Source organism: Drosophila innubila, chromosome X (genome assembly GCF_004354385.1).
Source record: "Drosophila innubila isolate TH190305 chromosome X, UK_Dinn_1.0, whole genome shotgun sequence".
Lineage (NCBI taxonomy): Eukaryota > Metazoa > Arthropoda > Insecta > Diptera > Drosophilidae > Drosophila > Drosophila innubila.
Window position 1 is genome coordinate 32,937,766 of NC_047626.1, and position 26,849 is coordinate 32,964,614.

At 35.9% G+C, this 26,849-nt stretch overlaps 1 protein-coding gene across 2 annotated transcripts; it reads right to left on the reverse strand.

Annotated features, from left to right (window-relative positions):
* Positions 1–11,336: 11,336 nt before the first annotated feature.
* On the reverse strand, positions 11,337–25,753 carry LOC117784834. Of its 2 annotated transcripts, none has more exons than XM_034622667.1 (7): positions 25,526–25,753; positions 15,329–15,536; positions 14,479–14,562; positions 14,280–14,417; positions 14,057–14,196; positions 11,790–13,995; positions 11,337–11,732 (listed from the first exon to the last, which is right to left on the reverse strand). In XM_034622667.1, exons 2-7 carry the CDS (start codon positions 15,503–15,505, stop codon positions 11,601–11,603), a joined length of 2,877 nt encoding a protein of 958 aa, XP_034478558.1. In that variant the 5' UTR covers positions 15,506–15,536; positions 25,526–25,753; the 3' UTR covers positions 11,337–11,600. The 2 variants fall into 2 exon arrangements, with proteins under 2 accessions (XP_034478558.1, XP_034478568.1); XM_034622677.1 differs by having other exon boundaries at positions 11,337–11,723; positions 25,526–25,751.
* Between the last annotated feature and the right edge of the window lie 1,096 nt (positions 25,754–26,849).

Below are 26,849 nucleotides of genomic sequence, written 5' to 3' on the forward strand. Positions count from 1 at the left end.
AATGTATAAAGTGTAATAGAAGAGAATAATATGTATAAAGCCCTTGGCAAATGTAATTGATATTTGAAATGCCGCCAAAAAAATATCGATGTTTAAACATCGATTTTTTTTTGACTTAATCATGAAATCATCGGAAATCATACCAATATAGTTCGTTCGTTATAGCCTCTGCACACTGAGCACATCTACGAGAAACTAATGGGAATGATGGTAGATGTGAAACACCAATTCACACTGTCAATATCTACCATCAATATTACGCCTGGCGTCGTAAAGAGAAGACAAGTGAAAATATTTCTGTAAACCTTTCTTATATGAAAAATTTTTAATGTTGCTCGCTATTACGGACCATAACAACAAAATGATAAGCAATTTAATGCTCTCGCCCCAGAGGTCCACAACAATCCCATCCATCTCTGCAGACCACTTCACCCGGTTAGCATCTGATTTATTTCCAGCTTTTGATTAAAATAAACGGATTATTACAAATAAAATGTATATCATTTTTTTACTTACATGACGCGGCCATTTCGAATTTCTTATTCTTCTTATTTTTGCCGTTCATTTAAGTTGACATTGCTTACATATTCGTAGCGAATGTCAGATTTCTAGTGTTGCTTTCGATAACTATCGGCTCGAAACTGATTGGGAACGTTTGGGATAGGAGCATCAATAGTAGATGCTGGAGCGAATGACAAAATTTCGGCACGGGTAAAACTATGGGACCATCACGAAATTTGATGGTAGATGGTAAATGTAGCTCAGTTTGAACTGACTATAAGACCGTCTGAAGACGGTCTTCCGCTTTTAGATTATAAATGGAAAACTAATAAATTTTTCTTTTCGTTTTTTTACAGAATTATGTTAAACATTGAAATTGTGAAAACCAACAAAACCGTCTGCACCTGAGGGTCGTTCCAACCAACGGAAAATTTTAAAATTTAAAACTTAAGCTTATTTAGCATATATCTACTTATAAAATAAATTTCAACTTGATTGAATGACAATTTGGCTTTTAACTGTTAGAGGGTTTTATTCAGCTATGCAAATAGCTTTCCTCGAATTTAAGAAATAAGCTTAAAAAAATCATAATTTTCTTAATTTAAGAATTGATGTCTCTTAAACTACTGGTTTAAATCTTAAACTTTGTATTAATAAATTATAGATAAATTCATTAGCTTTCAGAAAAAGTAAAGCCTCTGAAAAAAATAATAAAAAAAGACAGATATTTAAACAATTCTAAAAAAAATCTCACTATATGAAAAATAGTTTTTTTTTCTTCAAATGGGCCACAAATCTATCCTAGTGTTATCGATATGAATCTGAGGATTTTGTTCAAGTTGCTGGATACACAAGAAACGAAGAGTCTTCGTCGAAGACGTAAACAAAAAATTCCTGGCACAGGTTTTTTATATGAAGTTTTCCAGAAATTTTTATTTCCGTGGTGGTGAATACTAAGCTTTATCCAATAGTTAGCGGCATCCCACGGTTGCCACTTAATAAAATAAAAAACCGCCAAAGAAAAATGTTTAAAAAGAGTAAATTTCTTAAAAACAATAGCCAATTTCATAAAAACTACCCAATTCTTATAAAACAACCTAATTATTTGAAAAACGTAATTTTTTTAAGACATGTATAAACATTTCTTTAAATAATAAAATATTCAATTGAGACCAATATCAAAAAGCACATTTTTTAATTTACAATACATTTATATTTAATTAATTAACATGAACTTTGAGAATTTCAGTACAATGGTACAATACATTTATATTGTTGGTTGTGAAAAAATTAGATCTAAATTACATTCTGTATAGTTTTCAAGAAACTCTTGATTAAATAAACCAAAAAGAGCCAATTCCAATATAAAAAGTGCCATTGCGCCAACGGAGAAAACAAGAGGCAGTTTTGGCGCAAAAACGCCAAGTGTGGCAACCGTGATCACACCGACCAAACCCGCTTATAATGGTGGGCTTACATAGGGGCACGGAAGGTAATATTTGACAGCCACAGTGGTACGGAGCAAAACACAAATGCTGGTGCCGTTCTGACAGCCAAAGAGCAAAAGCTTTCGCGGACCATCTGCACGAGGCCTTCACTCCTTTCACAAGGTGCACGCAGCAAGAAGCCGCCGAGACTTTTGAGTTCCTGGACGCACCTTGTCAGATGGCGCTTCCAATCGCCGATGTTGAGCCGGAAGAGCTTATTGAAGAAATAGGCAAACTCAAAGCGTCCAAGTCCCCTGGCTATGACGGCATCGATGTCCCAGCTATCAAAGCTCTCCCGCCGAATGGAGTCAAGCTTCTGCTCAACATAACCAACAAATGCTTTCAACTAGGACACTTCCCCACCCAGTGGAAGTGCGCCGAGATCATCCTCATACAGAAACCTGGGAAACCTGCAGCTAATCTCGCCTCATACAGGCCGATCAGCTTATTGGCGGTACTCTCCAAAGTAGTTGAAAGACTACTTTTGCGTAGAGTCCGTCCAATACTGGACGAGGCTGGTTTGATCCCCGATCACCAGTTTGGCTTCAGGGAATGCCATGGCACACCAGAGCAATGTCATCGCATTGTGGGAATGATCTTGGAAGCATTCGAGGAGAAGAAGTACTGCTCAGCAGTCTTTTTAGACGTAAAGCAGGCCTTTGACAGGGTATGGCACGCCGGACTGCTACTTAAGATCAAAACCTCCCTGCCCGCCCCTTACTTTCTGCTGCTCAGATCTTACCTTGAGCGCAGAAGCTTTTATGTGAAGTGTGGCGACGAGAGGTCAGAAATCATGGACGTCAGAGCCGGAGTCCCTCAGGGAAGCGTACTGGGCCCAGTGCTATACACAATCTTCACCGCTGACATGCCTATTTCCCCAGATGCCAGGCTGCTAGCAGCCACCTATGCGGACGACACGGCCTTTCTTGCCAGCGACGCCTCCCCTCAAACTGCCTCGGACATCCTCCAAGTCCAGCTCAATACCACAAACATATGGTTAAAGCGCTGGAATATAGTGGTCAACGCTGAGAAGTCCACCCATACGACCTTCACACTCAGAAGAGGAGAATGTCCACCAATACATCTAGACGGCACTAACATTCCCACCAGCATCACGGCCAAGTACCTAGGCATAACTCTAGACAGAAGGCTTACATGGAAGGCACACCTAAGCAACAAAAAGGACTCAACTAGATGAGAGGCTGAAGAAGCATCTCTGGCTCATAGGGAGAAGATCGCCACTCAGAACAAGGGTGAAACTGCTCGTCTACAAAACCATCATGAAGCCCATGTGGACTTACGGGATCCCCATCTGGGGCACTGCCAGACGCTCAAATCTCAGCAAGATTCAAAAATTTCAAAACAAAGCTCTGAGAATCATTTCTAACGCCAACTTGCTCACTCCAGATGCAGAAATCCACAATGAGCTTGGCATCCCATGGGTCTTCGACGAGATTACCAGGCTGAGCAAATCCCACACGGACCGCCTGGACAGGCACATCAATACCCTAGCTATCAACCTGCTAGACAATAGCACAATCACCAGGCGCCTGAAGAGAGTCCACCCGCTGGATTTACCCCATCGTTGATGCCTTCACAACACCACTGATGTTGAACACATCACCTCCCAATACCATACCATAGCTGATGCCGAGCACATGACACAGTGTTGATGTACTTCTTAATTGTCAATGTTACTTCCCCGCAATTTATTGATTGTCCACTAAGGACAGATTATAAATAAAGACTTTCTGATTAAAAAAAAAAAAAAAAAACTTTCAATGTGAGCACTGGTATCATTGCGTGCCTCATATTTTTTGTGCACAGGGCTGCAACGGATTTGACAGCTTTGATTTGATAGTTTTCAGTGGAACCAGCTCAAATAAACGCTTTTTTACCGTGCCAAGCATATCGAGCAAGTTGGTTTTTTTGAACACTGTGGCACGACTAACTATGTTATTTTGGCAATTCTTGTGTTTTGAAATGGATTTATTGCACATTATATAATATTAAAATTAATAGTGGGATTCCTGAAACAGATTCGGATTCGAATTCGATGGTTTAAGCAAATCTGAATCAGTTTCAGGAGCGTCGCTTTTTGCACACTGATTTCATTTTGATTTCGAGAGCTTAATAAAATGGCGGCAAAACACAAATTGACAAATGAAAGTGTGAAATCTGTTTTTCTGAGACTTTTTATTAATAGTTTGGTTGCAGAATAGTATAATTAGAATAATACAATTTGTTTATAATGCTTAAGCTGCATTTTTCCACATTAACAGCTCATTTATTATCTTCGTCTTTTTAAGAAATTATCCTGAACTAGCTTCAATACTCGCAGCCCTTTCTTAGCTGTCATATCCATCTGGGACATTTTTAGTAATTATTCAGCATTAAATATATAGGTATTAAATTATTTATGCTTGAAATGTAAGAAACTTTCAACATTCTCCAAATTAAAATCACCACAAAATGTAAAATAGCACCAAGTGTGACCAAATATTGTTATCGAAATGCATGGTCTCACATATTATCGAAATGAAATCAAAACGAAATCAGCCTCAGACCTGATTTCGTGAAATCACTTAGGGCTACCACACTTTCCATATAATTTTTTTAATTTGCCTGGCAACCCAACGTATTTTGTATGGAGCAGCTGTGAACAGCTGATCAGCGAAATAAAATCTGTAACGAAACCAAATCTGAATCTGTTTCAGGAATCCCACCAATGTGATCTTAAAATTGATTCTCTAAAACCGCAAAAGGTGATATTGGATGATTATTTTTCAATTGCCAATGATAATTTGACCCGCAAGACGAAGGGATGTTAGCGAAGTTGTGTGAAAAGCTCACATATAATCATTATTTGATAAATACATATGCTTTTGTTTGCTGGTCGAAAAGCGCCCCACTTGTTTGTTCTTATTCGTATTCAAGTAGTGTTCACATTGACGGCAGTCATAATGACTTGGCACAGCGCCGTGAAGCACATTTTAAGTGACGTCAATGTGAACACTTTGACTTGAGTCACGGACTGTCAGAAATTGCCGCAGAAATTGATGTCGTATTGTGCCCCTATGTAAGCCCACCATAATTTTCAAGATATTAAAATAAAAACAAAAGTCAATTTGTTAGTAAATTTATTTATTTTTTGTCTTTTTATGCAGTTGTAGTATTTGTATTTTAGACATTTCTGTTAAGATAAAAAATAATCTAGCAATATATGGAGTTTTTATTCATGCAGTACATATGTTTTCATATATTTGTACAATTTTGTATTATTCAATTAATATTGTTGCATTATTTGCAGGCAATGAATATTTTTCTACGTAATATACCTTTTCAATTACATATTAGAGTGGGTCAATTTTTCTCGGGAAATTTTTCGTATATTATATAAAATATAAAAACGGTAAGGTTGATTTTGAGTTTAGACACATGGTTTTTTGTGCAAACCTTTTTAGAATTCGTAGTAGATTACGATTTCGACAACCGCTTGGTACAATTTGTTCCATACTAGAGCCCTCTACAAGCTCACACTAAATCGAGTTAACAGTCAAAAATTACCCTGTGCACACATTCAAAACGACTCATTTTTGTTTTCAAATAAATATATCAACTCCTTATGAGTTATTGATTCATCGGATTCATTGACTCGAAGCTAAGCTGTCGTGTGGCTCAAGTCATTTCGTATGATGAGCTTTCACACTGTTTCGAAAATCATAATGATCGTAAGACAGTCTCTCTAGTGTTAGCTCCACTCTCGTAGTTATGAACTTGCTGAATGTCCGAATCACACATTCTATGAAAGGAATAATTAGTGCAAGGTGAATTTGTTACAAGGTGGCGTCCTCCTTTTTGGTAAGGGGCCAATTAGTATTTCTTCCTTTAGGAAGCGCTAAAAAGAAACAGCAAAAGCTAGACCCCAAAAAAGAGAAGACGTCAACATTGATTTTAAACTACTAATATTTTTTAAAGCAAAGAAAAGCACTAAAATCTGTTATTATACCCATTACTTAAAAAATAAGTAAAATGGTATATTGTGTTCGTTGGAATGTATGTAACAGGGAGAAGGAGACATCTCCGACCCCATTTTTATTCAACTTGAGCTGCAAAATTTGTTCAATACCAGCATCGTCAGCTTCGTCAGAGAGAGTGTATTCTCTAGCAAGAAATCTAATTTGCGAAAAAAGAATCTCCATTGCAGAAAATGCAGATATGGTAAATCAAATAATGTTTTTAAATATAAATATGCAGAAATATATTAAATTAGTTAATAGAAGAACACAAGATTATTTTGAATAAATTACAAACATATTTAATCACTCTTACAAACATTTCATTAGCATACTTTTTTACAGTTTAATAGGCCTGGTTACACTTAGAGCGAAACGACCGCGGAATCAAAAACTCCATACAAAACAAACGTTAAAAAAATTTTACGATTCGCAGTTTGATATTTGGTTTACACTTCTCCCTACGTAGCGCGACGTATCGGCATAACGTTGTGTTAACTATAACATGGCACTGTTAAAGCCACTCTTCGCAATTACGTATTGGAAATAGGTTTCAAACCTATTTTCGTTTTGCGAAAGCAAAACAAGATAATAAGAAATTGTGTGCGGGAGAGCGAGACAGAACATTTCATAGCCTGTTAGTCTGCTTACATACTGAATAATATATGATAGCAAAAATGAGAGCGCTCTCTGTGCCGTCGCTACCTAATATAATTGTATCATGAGTTTGACAATATCGACTTGTTTGTATTTGATAGCTGTAATGAGAGAGACTGTGATTTTTCATTCTATCAAGTAAACCATTTTTTGTGAACCGGACTCACTAGCTTTAGATTATGACTCGTCTGGATATTAGACTCGTGCTCATGAATGACACATTGCTCCGCGGCACTGTGGCTGTCAAATAAGACTCTCCGTGGCCCTATGTAAACCCAGCATGAGTATCACATGATTTGTTTGAGAAATATGGGATAATTTTTTGTTTAGTGTGCACTCATGCAGGGCACTACTCCATACAAATCGACCCACTCTAATACATAAGAAAGTGTGTACATTCATATGTATTTTTACATGTGTTAATCGAATACATTGTTATTAGCAGGGGATAATACGGAAATCAGTATCGGAACCGCTAACGGAATAAAATGATTGTAATATAATGAAATCAAAAGCTGATGTAAATTTTTTGTATCTATATAAGTTTTCATATATTAATATTCATCCTAAACATTTTGAGATTTTGCAAATTTCAGTGTCAAACCAAATTTAAAAGTACGACTCCGTATTGTTATCGAAACCACAAACCGAAATATAACCTTTTACTGACATATGTATGTACACTTTTCCGAACGTACCAGAACCATCACCGGAGCCAATATTTGTTCATAACGAAATAACAATATCAATTTCGCTTTTACAAATACTGACATACATACGTGTACATATATATGAATGCGAAAAATGTAGTAAATCAAACAAGGGTATTACATTTTTAGCATATTGTATTTTCCTCTTTTATTTATGTCAGATTATACCATATTTATTTTGAACGGATTAGTGAATATTAAAATCTTTAGTCGTGTTTACAAAAAAAAAAAAATAAATAAAAAAATACACAAGTGTATAAAGTTGTAGTATTTAGATAAATTTTATATAGAATTGTTTCCATGCAGTGGAAAACTCACTATTGAAAACAAATAATTATTGTTTAATTGAAAATGTCACCTCTTATATTATTTTTTTCAGTACTTCTAAATATTTTGTAGTAATACTTTTTCAAAATTGTGATTATTTTGTCTGTATGCCATTGCGGCAATAGGGAATGCAATTGAGTAGTTTGCCATGTTGTGTTGCAACTAAATGTTAAAGCCTATTTGCAACTAAATATTTTAATGGCATACACACACAAGGTTCGTGCTTGACTTGCGACTGTAGAATATTTTCTATTGAAATATGAAAAGGCAACATAATATATGCATGTACATATATCCTCTCTACGATATTGGGTGCTATAAGTACTTTTGTGAGTATGTGTGAAAAATGGTCCACAAACTGTAAATCCTGAACATTTACAAGTGTAATTTCTATATATTGTATTGATTTCGCATTAAATCAATAGTTATACATATAATGAATATCAGAGATGGGCCACGACGATAACGCGTGTAATCAGCTGCTCAAATTTATCTATACACACGCGCAACGAACAGACCGTTTAAACAAGCAAGATTTAAAAAGTAATACAGAGTGGTCCATTTAAAAATTGGAATTCAATTTTGATATTAAAAAAAACGGCTCGATATTTTTCAAAGGTTGAACATTTATGGGAAAAGTTGGTTCATGTAATTTATTTAAGAAAAACCATTTTGGGCAAAAAATGACCACCACGGCTGACTTGAAAATGAAGAAGGAGCCACCGTGACCGTGATCGGTGAGCGCTACCGCACAATGTTAAGTGATTGGTTCTTCTAGGAAATTGAAGTGGAAGACTTGGACGATATGTGGTTTCAACAACCCGGCGCTACGTGTCACACAGCACACGCCACAATCGATCTTTTGCGCCCTATCTTCAAAAAAACTGCAAATATGGAGATGGCAAGTGGCATAAAAAATGTGTCACTTTCAATGTGAACAACGGTGTCATTCCGTGACTCATATTTTTTGTGCGAAAGGCTGCCACGGATTTGACAGAAAATAGTTTGACAGCTGTTTCAGTGAAACCAGCTTTTTGAACGCTTTTTTCCGTGCCAAGCATATCGAGCAAGTTGGTTCTTTTGGGACACTGTGGCACGACTAATTAGGTTATTTTGGAAATTCTAGTGTTTTGAAATGGATTTATTGTACATTTTATAATTTTTAAATTAATGTGATTTTGAAATTGATTCTCTAAAGAAGCAAAAGGTGATTTTGGATGAATATTTGTCAATTGCCAAAAATAATTTGACCCGCAAGAAGGAAGGGATGCTAGCGAAGTTGTGTGAAAAGCTCACATATAATCATTATTTGATAAATATGCATAAAGTTAATTTTGTTTGCTGGACGAAAAAGCGCGCCACTTGTTTGTTTTTATTCTTTTTGTGGAACTTGCTTATTGCGCACGAACTTATTCAATGTTAAATTTTTGTGAACTTTCTAAAGCCGTGGCGCTGTGTGAAATTGACAAGTAGTGTGCACATTGACGGCAGTCATTTTGGCTTGGCACAGCGCTGTGAAGCACATTTTAAGTGACGTCAATGTGAACACTTTGACTAGTGTCACTGGCTGTCAGAAATTGCCGCAGAATATGATGTCACATTGTGCCCCTATGTAAGCCCACCATTAGACAATTATCTTTGCGGAGCGGTCAAGGACAAATTTTATGCAAACAATCCTGAAACAATTGATGAGTTGAAGAACGAGATACGAGTTGCTTTTGCTTTCATACTTGACGAAACAATTGAAAATGTTCTTAAAAATTGGGTGGATCGAATGGGCTACTGCCAAGTCAGCCGTGGTGGTCATTTGCCTGAAATTGTTTTTCATTAATAAATGACATGAAACAACCTTTCCAATAAATGTTTAATCTTTGAAAAATATCGAGCCGTTTTAATTAAAATTCCAATTTTTAAATGGACAACCCTTAATGAAAAAAAAAAATATATGAAACAGGTTAATTGCGCGTTCTCACTGCCTCACAAAGCTTCATAAGACAGTGTCACAACGGTAAAATGCTGTGTGAACGACATATCTATGTAACAATTTGGAGTCACAAGAAATGTGAAACTCCAATGTGAGCACCATTGTCACATGCTGTCGCAAATTTCTTGTGGACAGAGTCTCTCACGCACGGAGGCAGCAACATTTGATCAGTTCACAACCACAAATATTCAACTTTTTTTATTCATTTTGTGGATTTGTTTATTGTTCACGAACTTGGTCAATGTTCACTCTTTGCTCACATTGCGATGGAATGTGGAGATTTGCGACGTTTTGCGAAGAGAGTGACTCAAAATGGTTGTGATGATAATGGGAACACTTTTTACCGTCAACATATGAGGACACATTGTGAGGCAGTGAGAGCACTGCATAAGCTTAAATGCACTCAAAGCACAAGGAAAAAATTGAGTTTATAGTAAGGGTATTCTAGAAACAGATTTTCATTTCGTCTGAGTAAATCGGATTAATTTTTCAAAAATTTGATTTTGTGAATTTAAAAAAAAGTGGCGGGAAAAAAAATAACAAGAGAGTAAAACTATTTTTCTGAGCCTCATTAATAATAGTCTGCTCTTAGAATAGGAGCTTTATAATTTTACCTATTCTTTATAATGTATTAGCTGTAATTAAAACATTATCAGCTCCATTATTCTGCATTAAAAAATTATTCGATTTGCAGTAGTGAGCAGCTGATTTACGATTTAAACATCCAATCCTGGTAATCATCTATAATGCCGGTATTATCTCAAAAAAGAGAAATTAAGAAAAAAAAACCCCCAAATATGTGTTGATTTATGATGAATTTACCAGTAAAAATTAGATTGGGGTCTCACTTAGTTTATTTTTAAAAAATCTTTGAAATTTTGCATGGTTGTTTTGTGTAATAAGTCACTACTATTGTCCGTTTACCAACACTGAGTAGACAAGTAGCTTCTTAAACATCTACATAATCTACATCATAGTGGCTTAGGAAATGTAAAAAGCGGGCTGTAGAAAAAAATATTTTTTAAAAAATCGCTGTATATTTGCCTGCGGCGCTCCTTTTCCAAGTTCTCACAGACACATCATGTAAAACAGTTTTCTGCCAGTGGTCCTCGAACTTCTTTATCCAATGTATTCATAATTTTTCATGATACTATTTTTCTATTGAGATTTTTCACAATAAAATTGACAAGACCATTAGTCGAAGTCGAAGAATATAAGTGTTGGTAAAAGGGCCACAATAATGACAAGTTGCACAAAACAACAATAAAAGAGTTAATTTTTTATGGAAATTTCAAAGATTTTTTAAAAATAAACTAAGTTAGACCCCAATCTAATTTTAACTGGTAAATTCATCATACCCTATTTGGGGGTTTTTTTATTTTTATTTTTTGAGATAAAACCGGCATTATAGACATTTACCTATTTAAAATTGATCGACAAGGCAATAGTGAACAACTGATAAAAAATTTACAAAGTCTCGCGTTTGTCGGCTGTGTCTCAGTATTCGGCTGACTGCGTTCCGATCAACGTACCCATCACTGATGTAAATGCATTTGAGTTGAATTTAAATTTGTGTTCATGTTTCTAACTGCGTAAACATACATATCTTCAGGCAATTATGATTGGCACTTTTGTTAGTTATATTATATTAAGATTTTTTTATTTGGTAATTCCATTAAGTTAGAAAATTGCTTTAAGTAATTTACTAAACATATTGAAATTGTAGTTAGAGATTGTTGATTGGGTTAAAAATCTGTTAGCGGAATCGCGCTCAATTCCATCCATTTTTAAGGCAATTATGTTTGTATGATAAATACTTTCAAATGTAAGTATAGATACCCCTTTCCGAAGAGCAATTTTACTCTTGTGTTTAGTCGAATATTTGGGAAATAAATGACTCGATTTAAGGATTATCCGCCTACCACTTTCGTGATGGCGGAGACAACTGCTTTTCAGACTGGTAGATGCTACGGTGTGTTTCCACAAAATCGCTTTGCGTTTGGGACACGATATGTTGTTCACTAGGCTGGTCCCGTACGAGCTGTGAAGAAGAAAGAAAGAAGAAATAGTTAAGTAGGCTTTATAATAGTACGGCTGACAGATTTACCTGACGCACACGATGAGCTCTGGGCGTGCCTTCTGGCGAGGAGATCTCAATCTCGTCAGGGGCTGTCCAGTGCTCTGTGAATTCGCTGGCGGAGCGTGCAAGCGATGGATGACTGATAGATCGATGGAAAGAGCGTCTATCTTCGTCATCGTAGTACTGCATACGGTAATACGAACTAGCGTCGCTTACATTATCCAGATGATCCGGCTGAAGTCTCCCAAAGTCCACGGTCACCTCAGACATCGAACGGAAATCATTTTGATCCGTTTGGTATGAGGTGCGCGAGCTACGGCGTGATCGTTGCATGCTAAAAGGTCCAGGTCCAGTCCCGACACCAGGTCCTTCATGTAGCGGCATCGTTGAATCGTTGCGTATGGTGCGAACACTCGACCCACCATCGCTGTCGTATTCGTAAAGCGTGGGCAAGGAGCTGCGCCTGGAACGTGTATCCCAAGGCTGCGGAGCTGTTTTCTTGCCACGTTTGGGTGCACGCATCTCTACGTCTGTATCGTCGTCACTGGGTGGAGCAAGGATCCGTATTATGACATCCCAGGTTTGAGGCTCAAACATTCGCTCGTAACGAGTGTCCTGACGGATGCGTTCGAAATCCTCGCGAACCACCGCTTCGGTTAGCATTGTACGCAGTGAAGACTGCGTGGTGATGATTTCCTTCCACTTGGTTTTATCGTCGTAGCTGATATTGTGAACAGAACTGGCGTCATCAACTATATCGGACATCTCTGGCTCCTCCAAAATTCGTATGAGCACATCCCAGTTGGGAACATCCTTATCTTGCGGTGGAACCTCAATTGGCTTCATATTTCCTACTAGTTCTGGACTGGTCAGCTTAAGCTTGTTATCGTGGATTTGTGACGGCGGCTCAGTGGGTGGTAAACTCAACTCCGAGCGCTCCAGCTTGGGTGTCAGAGTGAGGCCCGAGGCGCTAGAAATATCAGAGAAGTTCTCCCATTGCTGTTGCTCGCGTTCGCTTGGATACTTGCGCACCCTAACATCGAATTTGGGGTCTACCACTTCCGGAGGAGGCGGCGGCAATGGCGCTTTCGGTTTACTCTTGTACTCAGTGACAAGTCGTTTATGACTTTCAATATCTTCAATGGTCTTCTTCTCAGTAACTGTGCGTAAATAGACATCGTCCACGGTGTGCGATGTCACTGGCAGCTGATTACTCGGAACGATCGGTTCCGCTGGGGCGTACTCGTGCTCGTAATAGTGCATAGTGTCTACCGCGGCACTTGTTTCATGGATACGACTGTCGGGAGCTTCAGATGATAAGTCTGTAATTTCGCTATTTGCTGGTCCGTCAGTATAGTCAGACCAGGTGTCTGGACGTCCGTCCACTACCTCATGGTGCGTGCGAGTGTAGACGGAGAACTTGGGTTCGGCTACAATGGGAGGGGGCTGTGACTGTAGAGCGTGTGGAGCCGGATGCAACTCTGGAACATATGTAAATTGTGACTGCATGGTCTCCACTTTCGGCGGCAACGAATCCATAGTCATTACACTCTCTCGATCCTCATACGCCTCCATAATGGTCGACAAATTATTTCGATCGGGCCGCACAGTACCCACGCTCTCCGTGTCGGAGGTGACCGGCGATGGAATTGGTTGCGGATATTTCTTTACACGCACCTGAACATCGAACTTGGGCGAATTAGTCATTACCTCCTGAACTGGTGAGTTATGTCGCATAACAGTTGTCATAACCGAGTTGGTAACGGGTATTTCCTGAGTCGGGGCATAGTGGTCACTGTAAATGCTTGAAGTCTCTTGAATGAAGGCGCGATTTTCAAAGCTACCCGCTGAACTGAATGGCAATGATCGAGTGTCAATCTCTTCAATCTCCGAATGTGATTCACTGGGATAGTCCGATGGTATCAGTGCTCCTTCGCTACCAGAAGAGCTGTACACGGCCTGGAGTGCAGCATGGGCTCGCGGTATTTTTACACCCTCAAACGCACTGATGTTGCCAACGCTGCTGCCGCTTAATTTGGTTATCTCCGAGCCGCTACCCATGCTCATGTGTAGGCGACGCACCACCGGAATGGGCCGGCTGCGAAGGCAGTAGTAGGAGACGGCCAGACCCAACAGAAGAAGTGTAAGGAACATGATAGCACAGATGATCATTAGTATCTGTATACTCTTTAGTGGGGGCTGGAGCACAGCACTCGTTGCAATAGGATTTAAACTGCAAAAATATAAATATATTTAAAAATAAGAAAAGCAGGAGTCGGTCGCTTAATACATACATAGGTGCTGGCAGTGCTGGTGGCAGTGAAGGCACAGGCGGCGGATACCGGCACACTATCGTGATGATTTCATCGCCATCCATTTCCAAATTGGCATGGAAACGCACAATAATGTTGTTGGTAAATACACGAGTGGGATTCTTGTAAGACGCAATTTAATTCGCAACATCAAAAATATGAATTATAGTACAACCAAACTAAACTATTTGCATTGAGGACTTACTTGTATAGTACCACATCCTTTAAGCGGCAACTCCAGACGATAGCTAAATGCACCTTTGCCACTCACACGACAGGCACTGCTGCGATCATAGTCAGCTTGTATGATGCCATGAAACGGATCGTTGAATTTTAGATCAACCTGTGGTAAAAAATCATTTAGTATGGGCTTGAATTTATGGCTTTCATTATCATTAACTCACTTGCATTGAGCCAGCTGCGCAGTTAAGAGCAGCCTTCGTGCGATTCAGAAAGATCAAGGGGCTAATGTCATCGAGCTTGGTTACCTGAAGGAACGGTTAAAAATACAAATTAATGGGACACTTCACTTAGCCTGTCTTCTTATAGCTTAATATTGATTACACAGCCACACAAAAAAAAATATTTTTTTTCTGATCTGGGGGTCTCACTATGCGTACTATATTTGGGTCGCTGAATCCGATCCCGATGTCCTTTAACCCCAGAAAGTCAGCAATTTGAAATAACCCGAAAAAATTAAAATGACGGACACTTTTTTGAAAAACTTATCGGATTCGTTTGAAAGTCTTTACTCGGGAGTTTTTGGGGTCGCTGATTACGAATTCGAAGTAAATTTTAAAAAATACAAATTTGGGGCTTTTTTTAAATTCCTGATGTGCTGGGGTTACATTGACTTTGAATTCGGATTCAGCCACCCATAAGCCATAGTGAGACCCCCAGATCAGAAAAAAATATTTTTTTGTGTGGCTGTTATTATTGTATCTTAAACGACGCGCAACTAACGCAGCGTCACACCATCTGATTCAATTTTTTTTGAGAGTTTTCTTAGAATTTTAAAGTAAATTAAAAAAAATCGAAAAAACTCTAAAAAAATAATTAGTATTATAGTTTTCAGAAAACGCACAGCTTTTTAAGGAAGGTTTTGGCATTTTCAAGTAAAGATGACAAATGTAGGCGCATTTCATAACAAAGTTAAAAACAAAAAGTCAAAATTTTAAAAATTAAAAAATAAAATACACAATGTTAAAATTTATAAATTTATAGTTACATATACTGTAAAAGTGTACCGCTTACCTTTCCATCCAGTGTCGCCTCTTCTGGCAGTCCGCTTGTGGAGTAGTTGCCGCTATCGCCATGTTGCACGTAATTCGATTGAGCTGCTGCTTGACCGCTACATATTAGCAACACGAGGGCAGTGAGATTAATGCAACCAAAACCGCTGGCCAATATTGACCATGGGCTCGACTTCATTTTATACCAAATGTATCTGGGGGAAAAAAAACTGCAACGATAAAGGTTTAAAGTAGAATAGAGACATAAATGGAAATGTACGCCCAAGGAAAAACCACACAAAATTTGACCGGTGAGTTAAGTTTTTCGGTTGGGAAACTAATAAGAACGGTGCAACTGTATTCGTGACACAGTTGAGAATTCTGGAGCGCAGCTGCAGCTCGACTGCATTGTGGCCAACTTTTGGGAAGCAAGAAAAGCTGTTAAAGCTGTTAAAAAAGCAGCATATTCCATAAAAACAATCTGGAAAATCACAATGTTTTGTCTAAATTTTTAATAACAATTTTTTGTTTTTTTATTAATTTTTATTAACATATTCAAATGCTTTTAAATATTTAATTGCTTTTTCCATTTTTCATTTTTAATTTTAAATTTTATTAAACGTATTTTAATATTTAATTTAAACTCATTTTTCCCAATTTAACTATATTTTAAACTATTTTTGCTCAGCTGTCCTTAGTTGACATTAAATAAATTAATAACAAGTGGGCGGTTACAGTCGAGCACACTCGACAGTAGGATACCCTGTGCAAAGGTACTCTGTACTGAGGTTGATTTCCGACCAATTGCTCGTATGACAGCTATATGATATATGGAACCGAATTAAACCAAATCTGGTCAGAGTGTACAAAACCAACTTAAAGGCATATTCTTACAGTTTGGTTAAGATAGCTCAAAAAAACAAAAAAAATTTGCATACTATAAGTTGATTTTTGACTGATCGGCCCTATGACAGCTATAATAAATATTTGACCGATTTGAACGAACTTCGGCCAGCATGGACAAAAGCAAGTTAAATGCATATTCTTTCAGTTAGATTAAGATATCTCAAAAAACAAAAAACAATTTCATACTAAAGGTACGTATTCACATCGAAAAAAACTCCGATCGCTAAGCCAGACTACGTATAAAAAAAAAACAGTGGAGGAACGCAATATTAATTATCTCGCTTCAGTTTCGCTGGTGCGGTACTCACAAAAGGCATGAAAAAAGAGTTGCCAGATAAGGTGCGCCGCTTTTCAACACTATGTACAACAGCTGATATTTCTCTGTCGACTGACCATTTATATGTGGTGTTAAATATAAGGACAGCCATTAGAGAAATGTCAGCTGTTTGTTGTCACACAAGAGATAAAACATTGAATTAAAAATGGCTAAATTTAAAGTGAAAAGAAGACGTTTGGACTTCTTTAAATCAGAAAATAAGATTGATTAAAGAAGTGGAGAAGTACATCATCATATATGACTTAGATGAAAAAGCACTTCGACACTTTGTTACTTTTTGGTGTTGCGTTTCACTAGTTTCCGACGCTATGCGTTCAAGTATATCACTTTTATTTTCGCTTCTCACTAACTTTAGTGAGTACCTACCTTAAAACATAATTTTCGATTAAGCGTCTCTTTATGATAAAGTTGACCATTTGAACCAAATTTGGTCAGGATGTATAATACCAGCCCAGATTCATATTTTATCAGTTTAATTCTAATATCTTAACAAACTAAAAATTTGTTTATACGAAAACTTAATTTTCGATGTATCGTTTCTATGGCAGCTATATGATATAGTGGCTCGATCAAAAAATAAAAATAAAAACTGGATCTGCCTATGGTAACCAGGAACCTATATACCAAGTTTGAAGTCTCTAGCTCTTATGGTTCTGAGATCGACGCGTTCAAACAGACGGACATGGCTCAATCGACTCGGCTGTTGTTTTTGATCAAGAATACATATACTTTGGTGGGTCTGCCACGCCCCCTTCTGCCTGTTACATACATTCTGCCAAACACATTATACCCTTTTTTGCCCATTTTCAATGGGCTCAGGGTATAATGCTGCTTAAACATCTTCTGTAAAGAATTTTAAAAGCTTCAAAAAATTTTAAAACAAAAAATAAAAAAAAATTTTGAGATTTATATAATATTAAAAAACTTTTTTTTAAAGTTTTGCGTTTGACCGGTCACTTACGCCCTTTTTTTTTATTTATTTTCAATTTTTTTTTAAAATTTTATTTAAAGTTTAATGGTGCTTATTTACGCCCCTAATTTTTCCACGCCTACTTTTATTTTGTTTAAAAAAAAGCGATTATCGAGTACTTGTTCTTGATTATTTTTTGACGATCTATCGAGTTGAAAAATCGATAACTCAATGGGGTTTGGTCATCGTAGTTAAATTGCAGAACTAAGTTGATTCAATCAATTTTTGATGAGCGACCGTATGAATGACCTACAAAAAATGCCAAAGTTTGAAACATAAGATTTATAATCAAAAAAACATGTCTATTACGTTTTCAAATTAAAAAAATTTTTTTTTAAGAAACTCAATATTTGCAACACGATCTATTATATTCCGATATATCAACAGCTTGATATAAATATATTTTTTTTCAGTTTTCTGTTTCAATGTAGAATTTATCATTAAGTGTTTTCCTACAAATATACTTTAAAAAAAGCCCGATTTGACGGAAAGAAACCTGTTCTGACAACACTGCTGGTCTGTTTTCTTTTGTTACTGATTGTAGCTGCAGCTGCATTAGCAATCGCAAACTGCAAACAACTTGCCAAATTGGGGTTACTTACTAAGGTATTGCAGCTATATACCTACTGACAGTTCAGTGGCAGTTCAGATACGCAGGCGTTGGCAAATGAATAGATCACTTGATAATTTAAGAATTTGCCCTCAGCAACGATCTAGGAGGCCCATGAATCCGTTAGCTCTCACCTGCCCTCTGCCAAAGACATGTAGCCTAACCAGTTGCCGTACACGCAGAAATCAGCAAAATAAGAACAAAACAAGCACAAAGAATAGATACATAAGCCCAAATATATGTAGCTTCTTATCATTCAAAAGTCGATGTTTAATAATAGCAACATTAAGACTATCAACAGCATGTCATCGGTTTCTTTCATTGACACATTTTGATGTTAGCTCCATATGTATGTAACATACATTTTTTAAAGGTCATGCTATCAAACCGACATACATATATACATACAAAAGAAGATCGTGCTAGAAATGCCTACAATGGCTAAATAGAATTTATTTATTTATGATCGACTAAAAGCAGTCTTCAAAGAAAAAAATTACAAAGTATAAAAAATAAGTTAACAATTAAAAATAGAAAAAAAGATGACATAGATAATTGGTTTGCCTGAATCTCATGATGACAAATGATCTATGTGATCTGGTGATCGTATTAATTTTTACATATCTATATATATAAAGTTGTTTGTCCAACTGACAGACTGATTTAGCAGTGTACAGGTCAAACGGTTAACGTACGACCTTAAAACTTGGCCACAATAATCTTAAGATAATTTCATCGGGAGATAAGGCGGCGTGTTGCCAAATTCGCCCTGCAAGTGCTTTAAATTAAAGGTTAAAGTTCCCATGTATTATTTACATGTGTTCGTAGTGTAGTAGAGTTTGGTCAGGCGCGGCATTCAGTGGCCAAGTGGTGCAGGGTATGGTGTGTAAGACTCAGAAGCAGGAGCTTTTTTAAATTCAATTTGACAAAACAAAGACATACATTTATTAAATAAACATTTAGCAGTGTTTGGTCAGCTGGCGAGTTCAGTACCTAAGTAGTGCAGAGGATGGTGTATAGACTTAAGCCCAAGAGGATTTATTATACCATGTGCCCATTAAAAATGGTCAAAAAAGGGTATAATGTGTTTGGCAGAATGTAGGTAACAGGCAGAAGAAGGCGTGGCAGACCCCCAAAAGTATATATATTCTTGATCAGGATCAACAGCCCTGTCCGTCTGTCTGTGTCCGTCTGTCTGTCCGTCTGTTTGAACGCGTCGATCTCAGAGACAATAAGAGGTAGAGACTTAAAATGTAGGTTCATGGATACCATACGCAGGTCAAGTTTTTTTTTTTTTTCCAATTTTGGATGCCACGCCTTCTTCGCCCACAAATCACACCAAAGGATTTACAGGCGCAATTTTTAAGATATCACTCCTTAGCTAAACAATCAGGTGGGAAGTGAGTCTATTAAACGACCCTGAAAATTTCAAAGCGATTGACCCATAAATAGAGAAGGTATTTCGGAATTCCATTTAATTCAATAATTAAATTTGCATGGCAAGTTGAACGTGCGAGCGAGACAGCATGTATACGTTTATATGCAATTCGCGCACAAAGACAGTACGAAATAGTACCCATTTTTTTTTTTGGGTAAGAATCGAGCGATAAGCAAAAGAAATATCGATATCATGTAATGAAATTGTTGATGTATAATTTATGTATATACAAATATACAATTAGATTAAAATATAGTTGTGTTAATATATAAATATGTATTTTTGCATGGCAAAATTCCTTATGACGACACAATTTTTAATATAGTCGGGCAGAAGCTGATTGCTATGCATGAAATCGCATGAGAGGAAAAGCGATAATTTTGCAGCACTACTTTTGCATCTTACGATTACGATTGCGATTTATCAATTTCTAATTAAATTAAACTACGTTTAATAAATTACCGAGAGATTTATTAGTTCAGTGGCGGAGCCCCCTTGATTTTGAATTTCATTTTATTAATATTTTTTTAAATTTTACGATATTCTACAATTTTGTCAAAATCGGATGAATATATCATATAGCTGTCATAGATACAATTTGTTTCTTAAGACATATCAACCAAACTCACAGATTGTGTTTTTGTCATTGGAACCTTTGGATGAAAATTAGCTCTTGGTATAAAAAAATTTTTTTTTTTGTTTAAATTTGGTCTAAATCGGATGACTATATAATAAAGCTGCCATATGAACGTCGGTTTTAAACTAACCTTTGATATGAAAAACTTCTTAATTTTTGCAATTTCTTAACCAAACTCACAGATTCGCTTTTGCACTCAAAATATCGAACTTTTCTGCCAAAAACAATTATTCGTTTCTTTTCTTTTATACAAAAAATGTTATTTTCGGGACTGTTCCGAATTCCGAAAACGATGGGAATTGCCGCAAATCGAGCTGATTGCTGTTCCGATTTCCTCAAATCGACAAGAATTGTCGTTTTCAAATGCTGTGCTGCTGAGCGAGCAGAATCAAAAGTAAAAGCTACATAAAGCATTAAAATAATTCCCTAAAGCAATAAACTGAAAATTCAAATAACCTTGAACATTTTTAGAATCGTTTAACATCACTTCTTCAGCTGTTTATAGTTGAAGTATACTTTAAAAGAATTTTTTTATTAACATCTATAAAATATTGCATACAAAACAAAATCGAGCGGCAATGACTTAACCGAGCTGTTCTGAATTTCACTTTACTTTTTGTTATCGATACTAATTAGTCTAATTTTGCTTCTATGTTCTATAAATAGCATGAAATACTTAAAATTAATTTCAAAAATAGTTTTAAGTAATTCTAATCGGATTTAAGAGAAAAATTGAAGATTGAATGTTTTTATTATTGAATTCATGACAACTCTAGTTCATGTCGATATGCACAAGCCAGGCAATTAGCTGGTGACAAAAAATTTAATGCAAGAATTCAAGCAACCAATAACCATAATTGCCGGCATTTTGCAGAATTAAAATAGCAATTTATATTATTTAAGCAATTCCTATTTCTTCATTGGCTAAAACAGCTGATATACGATGACTTATTGCTATCGAAACGTATTTAGCATTTAGCACGTACTAATTTCTGATCTATCAGAAGTAAAGAATAATAATAAACTGTTAAAAAAACGTGCCGAATAAACCCAATGTTAAAAATAACGACCCTTTGCTCTTAAATGACAAAAACTGCAGTTGATATGACTACACCCTCTGCTCGCTTCGCTCGCCAACCCCCGGATCGAAAAAAATTTCTGGCAAATTGTTTTTTTTATGAAGTTTGACAGGAAAATTCCTGACAAATTTTTTTTTTTTTATGAAGTTTGACAGGAGTTTTTATTTCCGGGCCTGCTGGAGTCAGGCCTTTAAAGAAAAATATAAGAATGCGCCTCTTTTTTACGCGGGGGTTGTCGAGCGAATCGAGCAGGGGGCGAAGCCTCCTAGTTACTTATGAGTTTTGAAAAAATACTGAAATAAAATAATAGGACCCAAAAGTTTATATGGATGTGCATATTGCTCATTAACTGTCATAGGCAAGTGCCCCACCCTGCTAACTTCAAATATATCTAATGCCCGTTTTTTACACTTTAAAAACAATTCCATTTAATTTTATAATTACATTAAAAACCAACCATTGTTCATTTTTTAGGTCCTCGAAAACGGCTTTTTTGTGCTTTCAGGTTGAAAAAAATATGTAAAACATACCTGTATAACATAGTGGGTCAATTTGTATGGAGTAATAAAAATTAATTTTATTTCAAAAGCACTATTTTAATTTTAGACCGTTGGTTTATTGGGCAAAACTTTTTAGAATTCGTCGTAGATTACGATTTTGACAACCGTTTTGTCGCAAAAAAAAAGACCCACTCTACTGTATATTTTTTAAAGGATTATGTATGCTGAGTGCGCAAGAAAGGCTAGTCTCCGAAATAATTTAAGCTTATATAAAGTTTCGAAATGACCACAAAGACTAATATAACTATGAAGTTATATTGCTCATAGGAATGTGTGTTCTGCAACAATGCAAGCAATGCTTTCAAACAACAAAAATATTTTGGAGAGATGAAATAAAATTTAAATTTATTGAAGTAATTCAATGTATTTTTCAAAGCTGAATGTAATGTATTTTGACTAATTTTAATAATTAAATAAAACATACCTTAAAAAACATTTAAATAACTCGGAAGTTTTCGAACGGTTGCTAAAAAATTATTTCTTTTAAAAATGTCTAGAGGTTTGTGGTGATAATATATAAATATATAGATACTTGTGATACTTATGTATAAAAAACACCTACACAAATAAAATATATGCATAATCATATAAATGGACATGTATATATTACCAATAACACAACTCCTACGACAATTTTGCCATATTTGTCAGAAGTCGCCTTGGGCAGTCAGCAGACAGCTGCAATGCGAGAAAACAGAGTTGAAAAATCAGTCTAAGATGTTGACTGTTGGCTTGGCTTGTGTCTTAAATTCTACTTGATTTGAGCAATTTTATCGAAACAAGTTTTAGCCAACAAGCAGTCAATACACGCACACAATAACGAATGGAAATGCTCTGAGGAGAGCGACGTGATTAAGGTATGAATTCAAGTTAAGCCTCTCAGACTGGCTCAGACGAAGTACCTATACACTGACATTAGGCTTATATGCAAAATTATGTACAATCACACGTCCTGACACGGACTCCAGAGCCTATTCACAATATTATCAAGTTAAATTTGTTTTAGTTAGTTTTCTGAGATTTTGGTCAGTCAGAGCTTTATTTCAAAACATTTTGAAGGTTATATGAACACGTTTAACATGTTTAAAATAAATGCAAGAAAAACAAGAAAGATGTGTTGTTTAGAAGTGTTATATTAGTCATATATTTTTTTTTAATTTCTTCAGGATATATTAGACACTTTTTGATTCTTCACTGTTTAAAGTATTTCATGACTAATATCAATGTGTTCACTACATCGGTTCTTCACTATATTCAGACTCTATTGAATATATAATAGGCTTGGCGAAAAAGAAACTTATTTTTTGTAATTTTCTCCGTTTGTAAATTCTCTAATTAATTCCCCTTATTTTGACACCAAGATGACAAAAATGGCTGTTAATCGCTTGACGCCAGATTCAGACTGTAGGATATAAGATGCATTTAAGATTTTCAACAATGGCGTTGTCGATGTTGTAAAACAACATTCCCTATCATATTGGCATGATAAGCATTAAAAGTCGATTCGACGATCTAACATTTCCGTTAGTGTGTATAATAAATTAAATCCCAAAGATGCTAAGAGCTAGAAGTATGCAATTTGGTATTTTTTATTTACGTGCATACAGATCAAGTATTTTTTCTTCAAGTGTTAAATATACTTTATCCTCGCTCAAGCAAATCTAATATAAAAAATAAATAAAAAGGGCAAGTTCTTATATCTTTCAAATATTAAATGAATTTATCTCTTAAGGGGAAGGAGTTTTAAAACGCATATTTGGTAACACTAGGCAACAGCCCAATTCTGAATTTAATTTTTTTTTGCAAAGCTGCATTGGTTAGGATATCTCAAAAAATACAAAAAAATTTCATGCCGCTCTACAAGGAAGTCATAAAAATCAAGAAAAACATGCATAGATATAAAATCTTATTATATCGACGTTTTTCAATAGATTTGAATGAATCATATATTAAACGACGAAAAATTTTAACCGAAGTTCAGAATTTTTTTTGGGAGTTTTCCTTGAATTTTGAAGTAAAAAAAGCTTTAAAACATTTTCTTGATTGAAAAATTAATAGCTCTTTAACTACTGGTTTAAATCTTAGATGTGTATGAATGAATAATAGATATATTCATTAGCTTTTAGGAAAAGTAAAGCGTTTGAAAATCGGTTTAGCCATTCTCGAGTAATGATGACAAAAGTGGGCGTACCTCTAAAAAACGGCTCAATAAAAAAGTCAAATTTTAAAAAATTCTTTAAAAAAAACTCTGCCATAGAAAAAAAGTATTTTTCGTCGTTTGGGGACTCATATCTATTCAAAAAAGTCGGTTTGGTTAAATTCAGAAGAAAAAAGTCCACATTTGTTGCTTAGTGTAATTAAAACACCTAAAAATATAGTGGGTCACATAAGTTGTGAGCCCTTGCACTGCGCTATTGTTTCTCTTTTACCCAATAGTAAAGAGTCTCTCACAGTCTTGATACACAGACTTGGTACATTTCATTCCAAAATTGTACTTTTTTTTATGTGATTTAAAATATATCATTCAAGTTGGGAACCGTGCACGTATGTATTTATGTATCTAGAGTCACAAGCTACCCAAGCATACAATTGTTTCCCTGGCTGAAAGACTCGGCCCAGATGAAGGCGATTTGCGAGCAAAACTTGTTTTCTTGATTTGTCGCTGGCTCTCTCGCTGTCTGTTCCTCAACTCAACTTGCCTTGGTTCGCAATACATACTGGCTTAATAATTACGTGACGCGGACGCTATGTTGGTGCCTCAAGTTGACGAAATGCAAGTATAAGTGCCAGTATGGTAGCACCAAGTATTACATACTATGTATACATGTACTATGTAACATAAATGTGAATGTAAATACCAGTTTGATAGCGTCAAATATTACATCTTGTGTATGTTCATATATACATCCATCAGTATGTACATTGTATATCTATACTTCAAAAAAAAAAAAAACTGAAATAAAAATAGCAAACGAGAGACGCGCAAAATTCTTTTGTTTTACGTCGAAACAGAAAATAAAAAAAAAAGTATCGAGCTGTCGATATATCGAAAATTAATTGATCGAGTTGCAAACAACGAGCTTCCTCAAAAAATATAAATTTGAAAACGTAATAGTATTCTCAAAACATTCGTGTATTATAAACTTTATTTTTTTTTGTATCATCAAAAATTGAGCGTATTTAGTTGCCGATATTTCATGGTAATCGATTTAATCAACTCGATAGATTTTCAAACAATAGTCGAGTTGAAGTACACAATAACTGCTTCCGCGTGTCGTCGATAATTCGATGTACTTTTACATCACTATGTGCGTATATTTGAAGCCAGAATAAAATTAGTTATCCAATATTTATAGCCAATATAAGGCTTTTATTTTGTATGCACACCTTGTAAACACAAAAAAAAAAATGAACAAAAATAATTGTTAACTGAGTGTGTGTAAATAATTAAAACTAAATTGATTATGAAAATAATCTATATAAAGTTAATAAGCGTTTTAACTGAAATGTGTCATCGAGTAATTTGAAAACCCTACTTCAAGCTTAAAATTTAATTTGCTTTTTGCTTTTAATAAATAAATACATGTGTATTTATATGTACTTTAAGCAATAAAAAACAGAATCTCTCCTCGCTTTTGATGATTGAAACTTTTTACTATTTTTCATTGCATTTCGTGCTTACCGCGTTAGATCTTTTGATATGCTATTTTTATTTATTATAAGTTTTTTGTTTATTTTTTTTTTTTAAACACCTAAACTTTGTCCGTGCCCGAACGCGCTCAAGTAGATTAACAGCTAGCGACTGCTGAGCCAGTTTGCCATTTGTCACCACTTGCCAAGCGTTTGCGCTTAGAGCTGTTCCAAAACGTTAGCTACATCCGCTCTCCCTGTGGTTTTGGCTCTGCCTCTGACTGTGCCTCCCGCTCCCACTTTCAGCTTACCAACAGTCAAAGTTAGCCACAGTTTCTGTATCTGTGTGAGATTTGTTTGCTGGTGTCTGTGCATTCATCATTACGTTGGCTCTCCGGCGCTCTTTGCTCACTGACGCGTTTTAAGTCTCACTCACAATTGCAGTTCTCACTCCCATTCCTCTCGATCAGCGATGCGCAATGAACAAACTTCCACCTTCCGTTCCCCACTCCACTTGGCTATGATCAAGAAACCGAAACTCTACCATAAGCTGACTGCGCTGTGAGTGGAGAGCTATCTCGACATCGGATTCGGTACCTCTACGAGCATCTCTCGGCATGTTGCCAAACCAGTTGCATTGGCTTTAAAATTCGCTGGAGCCGGTTTTGACATTGTTGAGTCTTGACAACAAGCCAAAAGTGAGCGACCAAGACTTTCAGAGATGAAGAGAGAAACTAAATTCCGGGAGCTATGTATATATTTTAGCCTAATGCGGCGACGGGTTTTGTTTCACATCTAATGGAAACAATGCGCCAACAGCTATGACTTATATATAATTTCAATGACGAGATTACACTTAAAAATCTCAATACAGCTTTAAGCTATTCTTTCTCTTAATTAAAACTGTTTGGTGTTGGACTTCGCTTGCGATACAGAATGATGTAAAATATTTGCATCATTTTGTTAAATATGTTAATGAAGTTTTGAAAATATATTCGTAAAGAAACTTATAAAAATATTTCATTTCCACATCACCACAAAGGTAGAGAACTCAACAATTCTTCTTTTTATTGTTTTCATAACAATTATGTTGATCGACGACCAAGTCCAAATTTTTTTTAATTTCATATGCGTTTGACATTGTTACTTTTGTTACTTTTAACATTCTATTTTTTAGCATATTAATATATAGAGCAGAACTAAAAGTTTAAAAATTAAACTACATATACATCATAAAATTGGAACATTTGGAAATTTTGGGACATGGAAAGACTTTCGTCACTAGACTTTTACCTTGTAAAGAGGTTTTTTTTGGTAAGATATTAGAAATTTGTTGAAGTTTATATCACACACAGAAAACCTCAGCACTAGGTAAA

What these genes read in the sequence shown, in the direction of transcription:
- LOC117784834 (XM_034622667.1), bottom strand. Translation starts at nt 15,505, where the DNA reads ATGAAGTCGAGCCCATGGTCAATATTGGCCAGCGGTTTTGGTTGCATT. An exon ending in AGGCGACACTGGATGGAAAG is followed by an intron (nt 14,563 to 15,328) that starts GTAAGCGGTACA and finishes CCGTTCCTTCAG; the next exon opens with GTAACCAAGCTCGATGACAT. An exon ending in AAGGATGTGGTACTATACAA is followed by an intron (nt 14,197 to 14,279) that starts GTAAGTCCTCAA and finishes GCGTCTTACAAG; the next exon opens with AATCCCACTCGTGTATTTAC.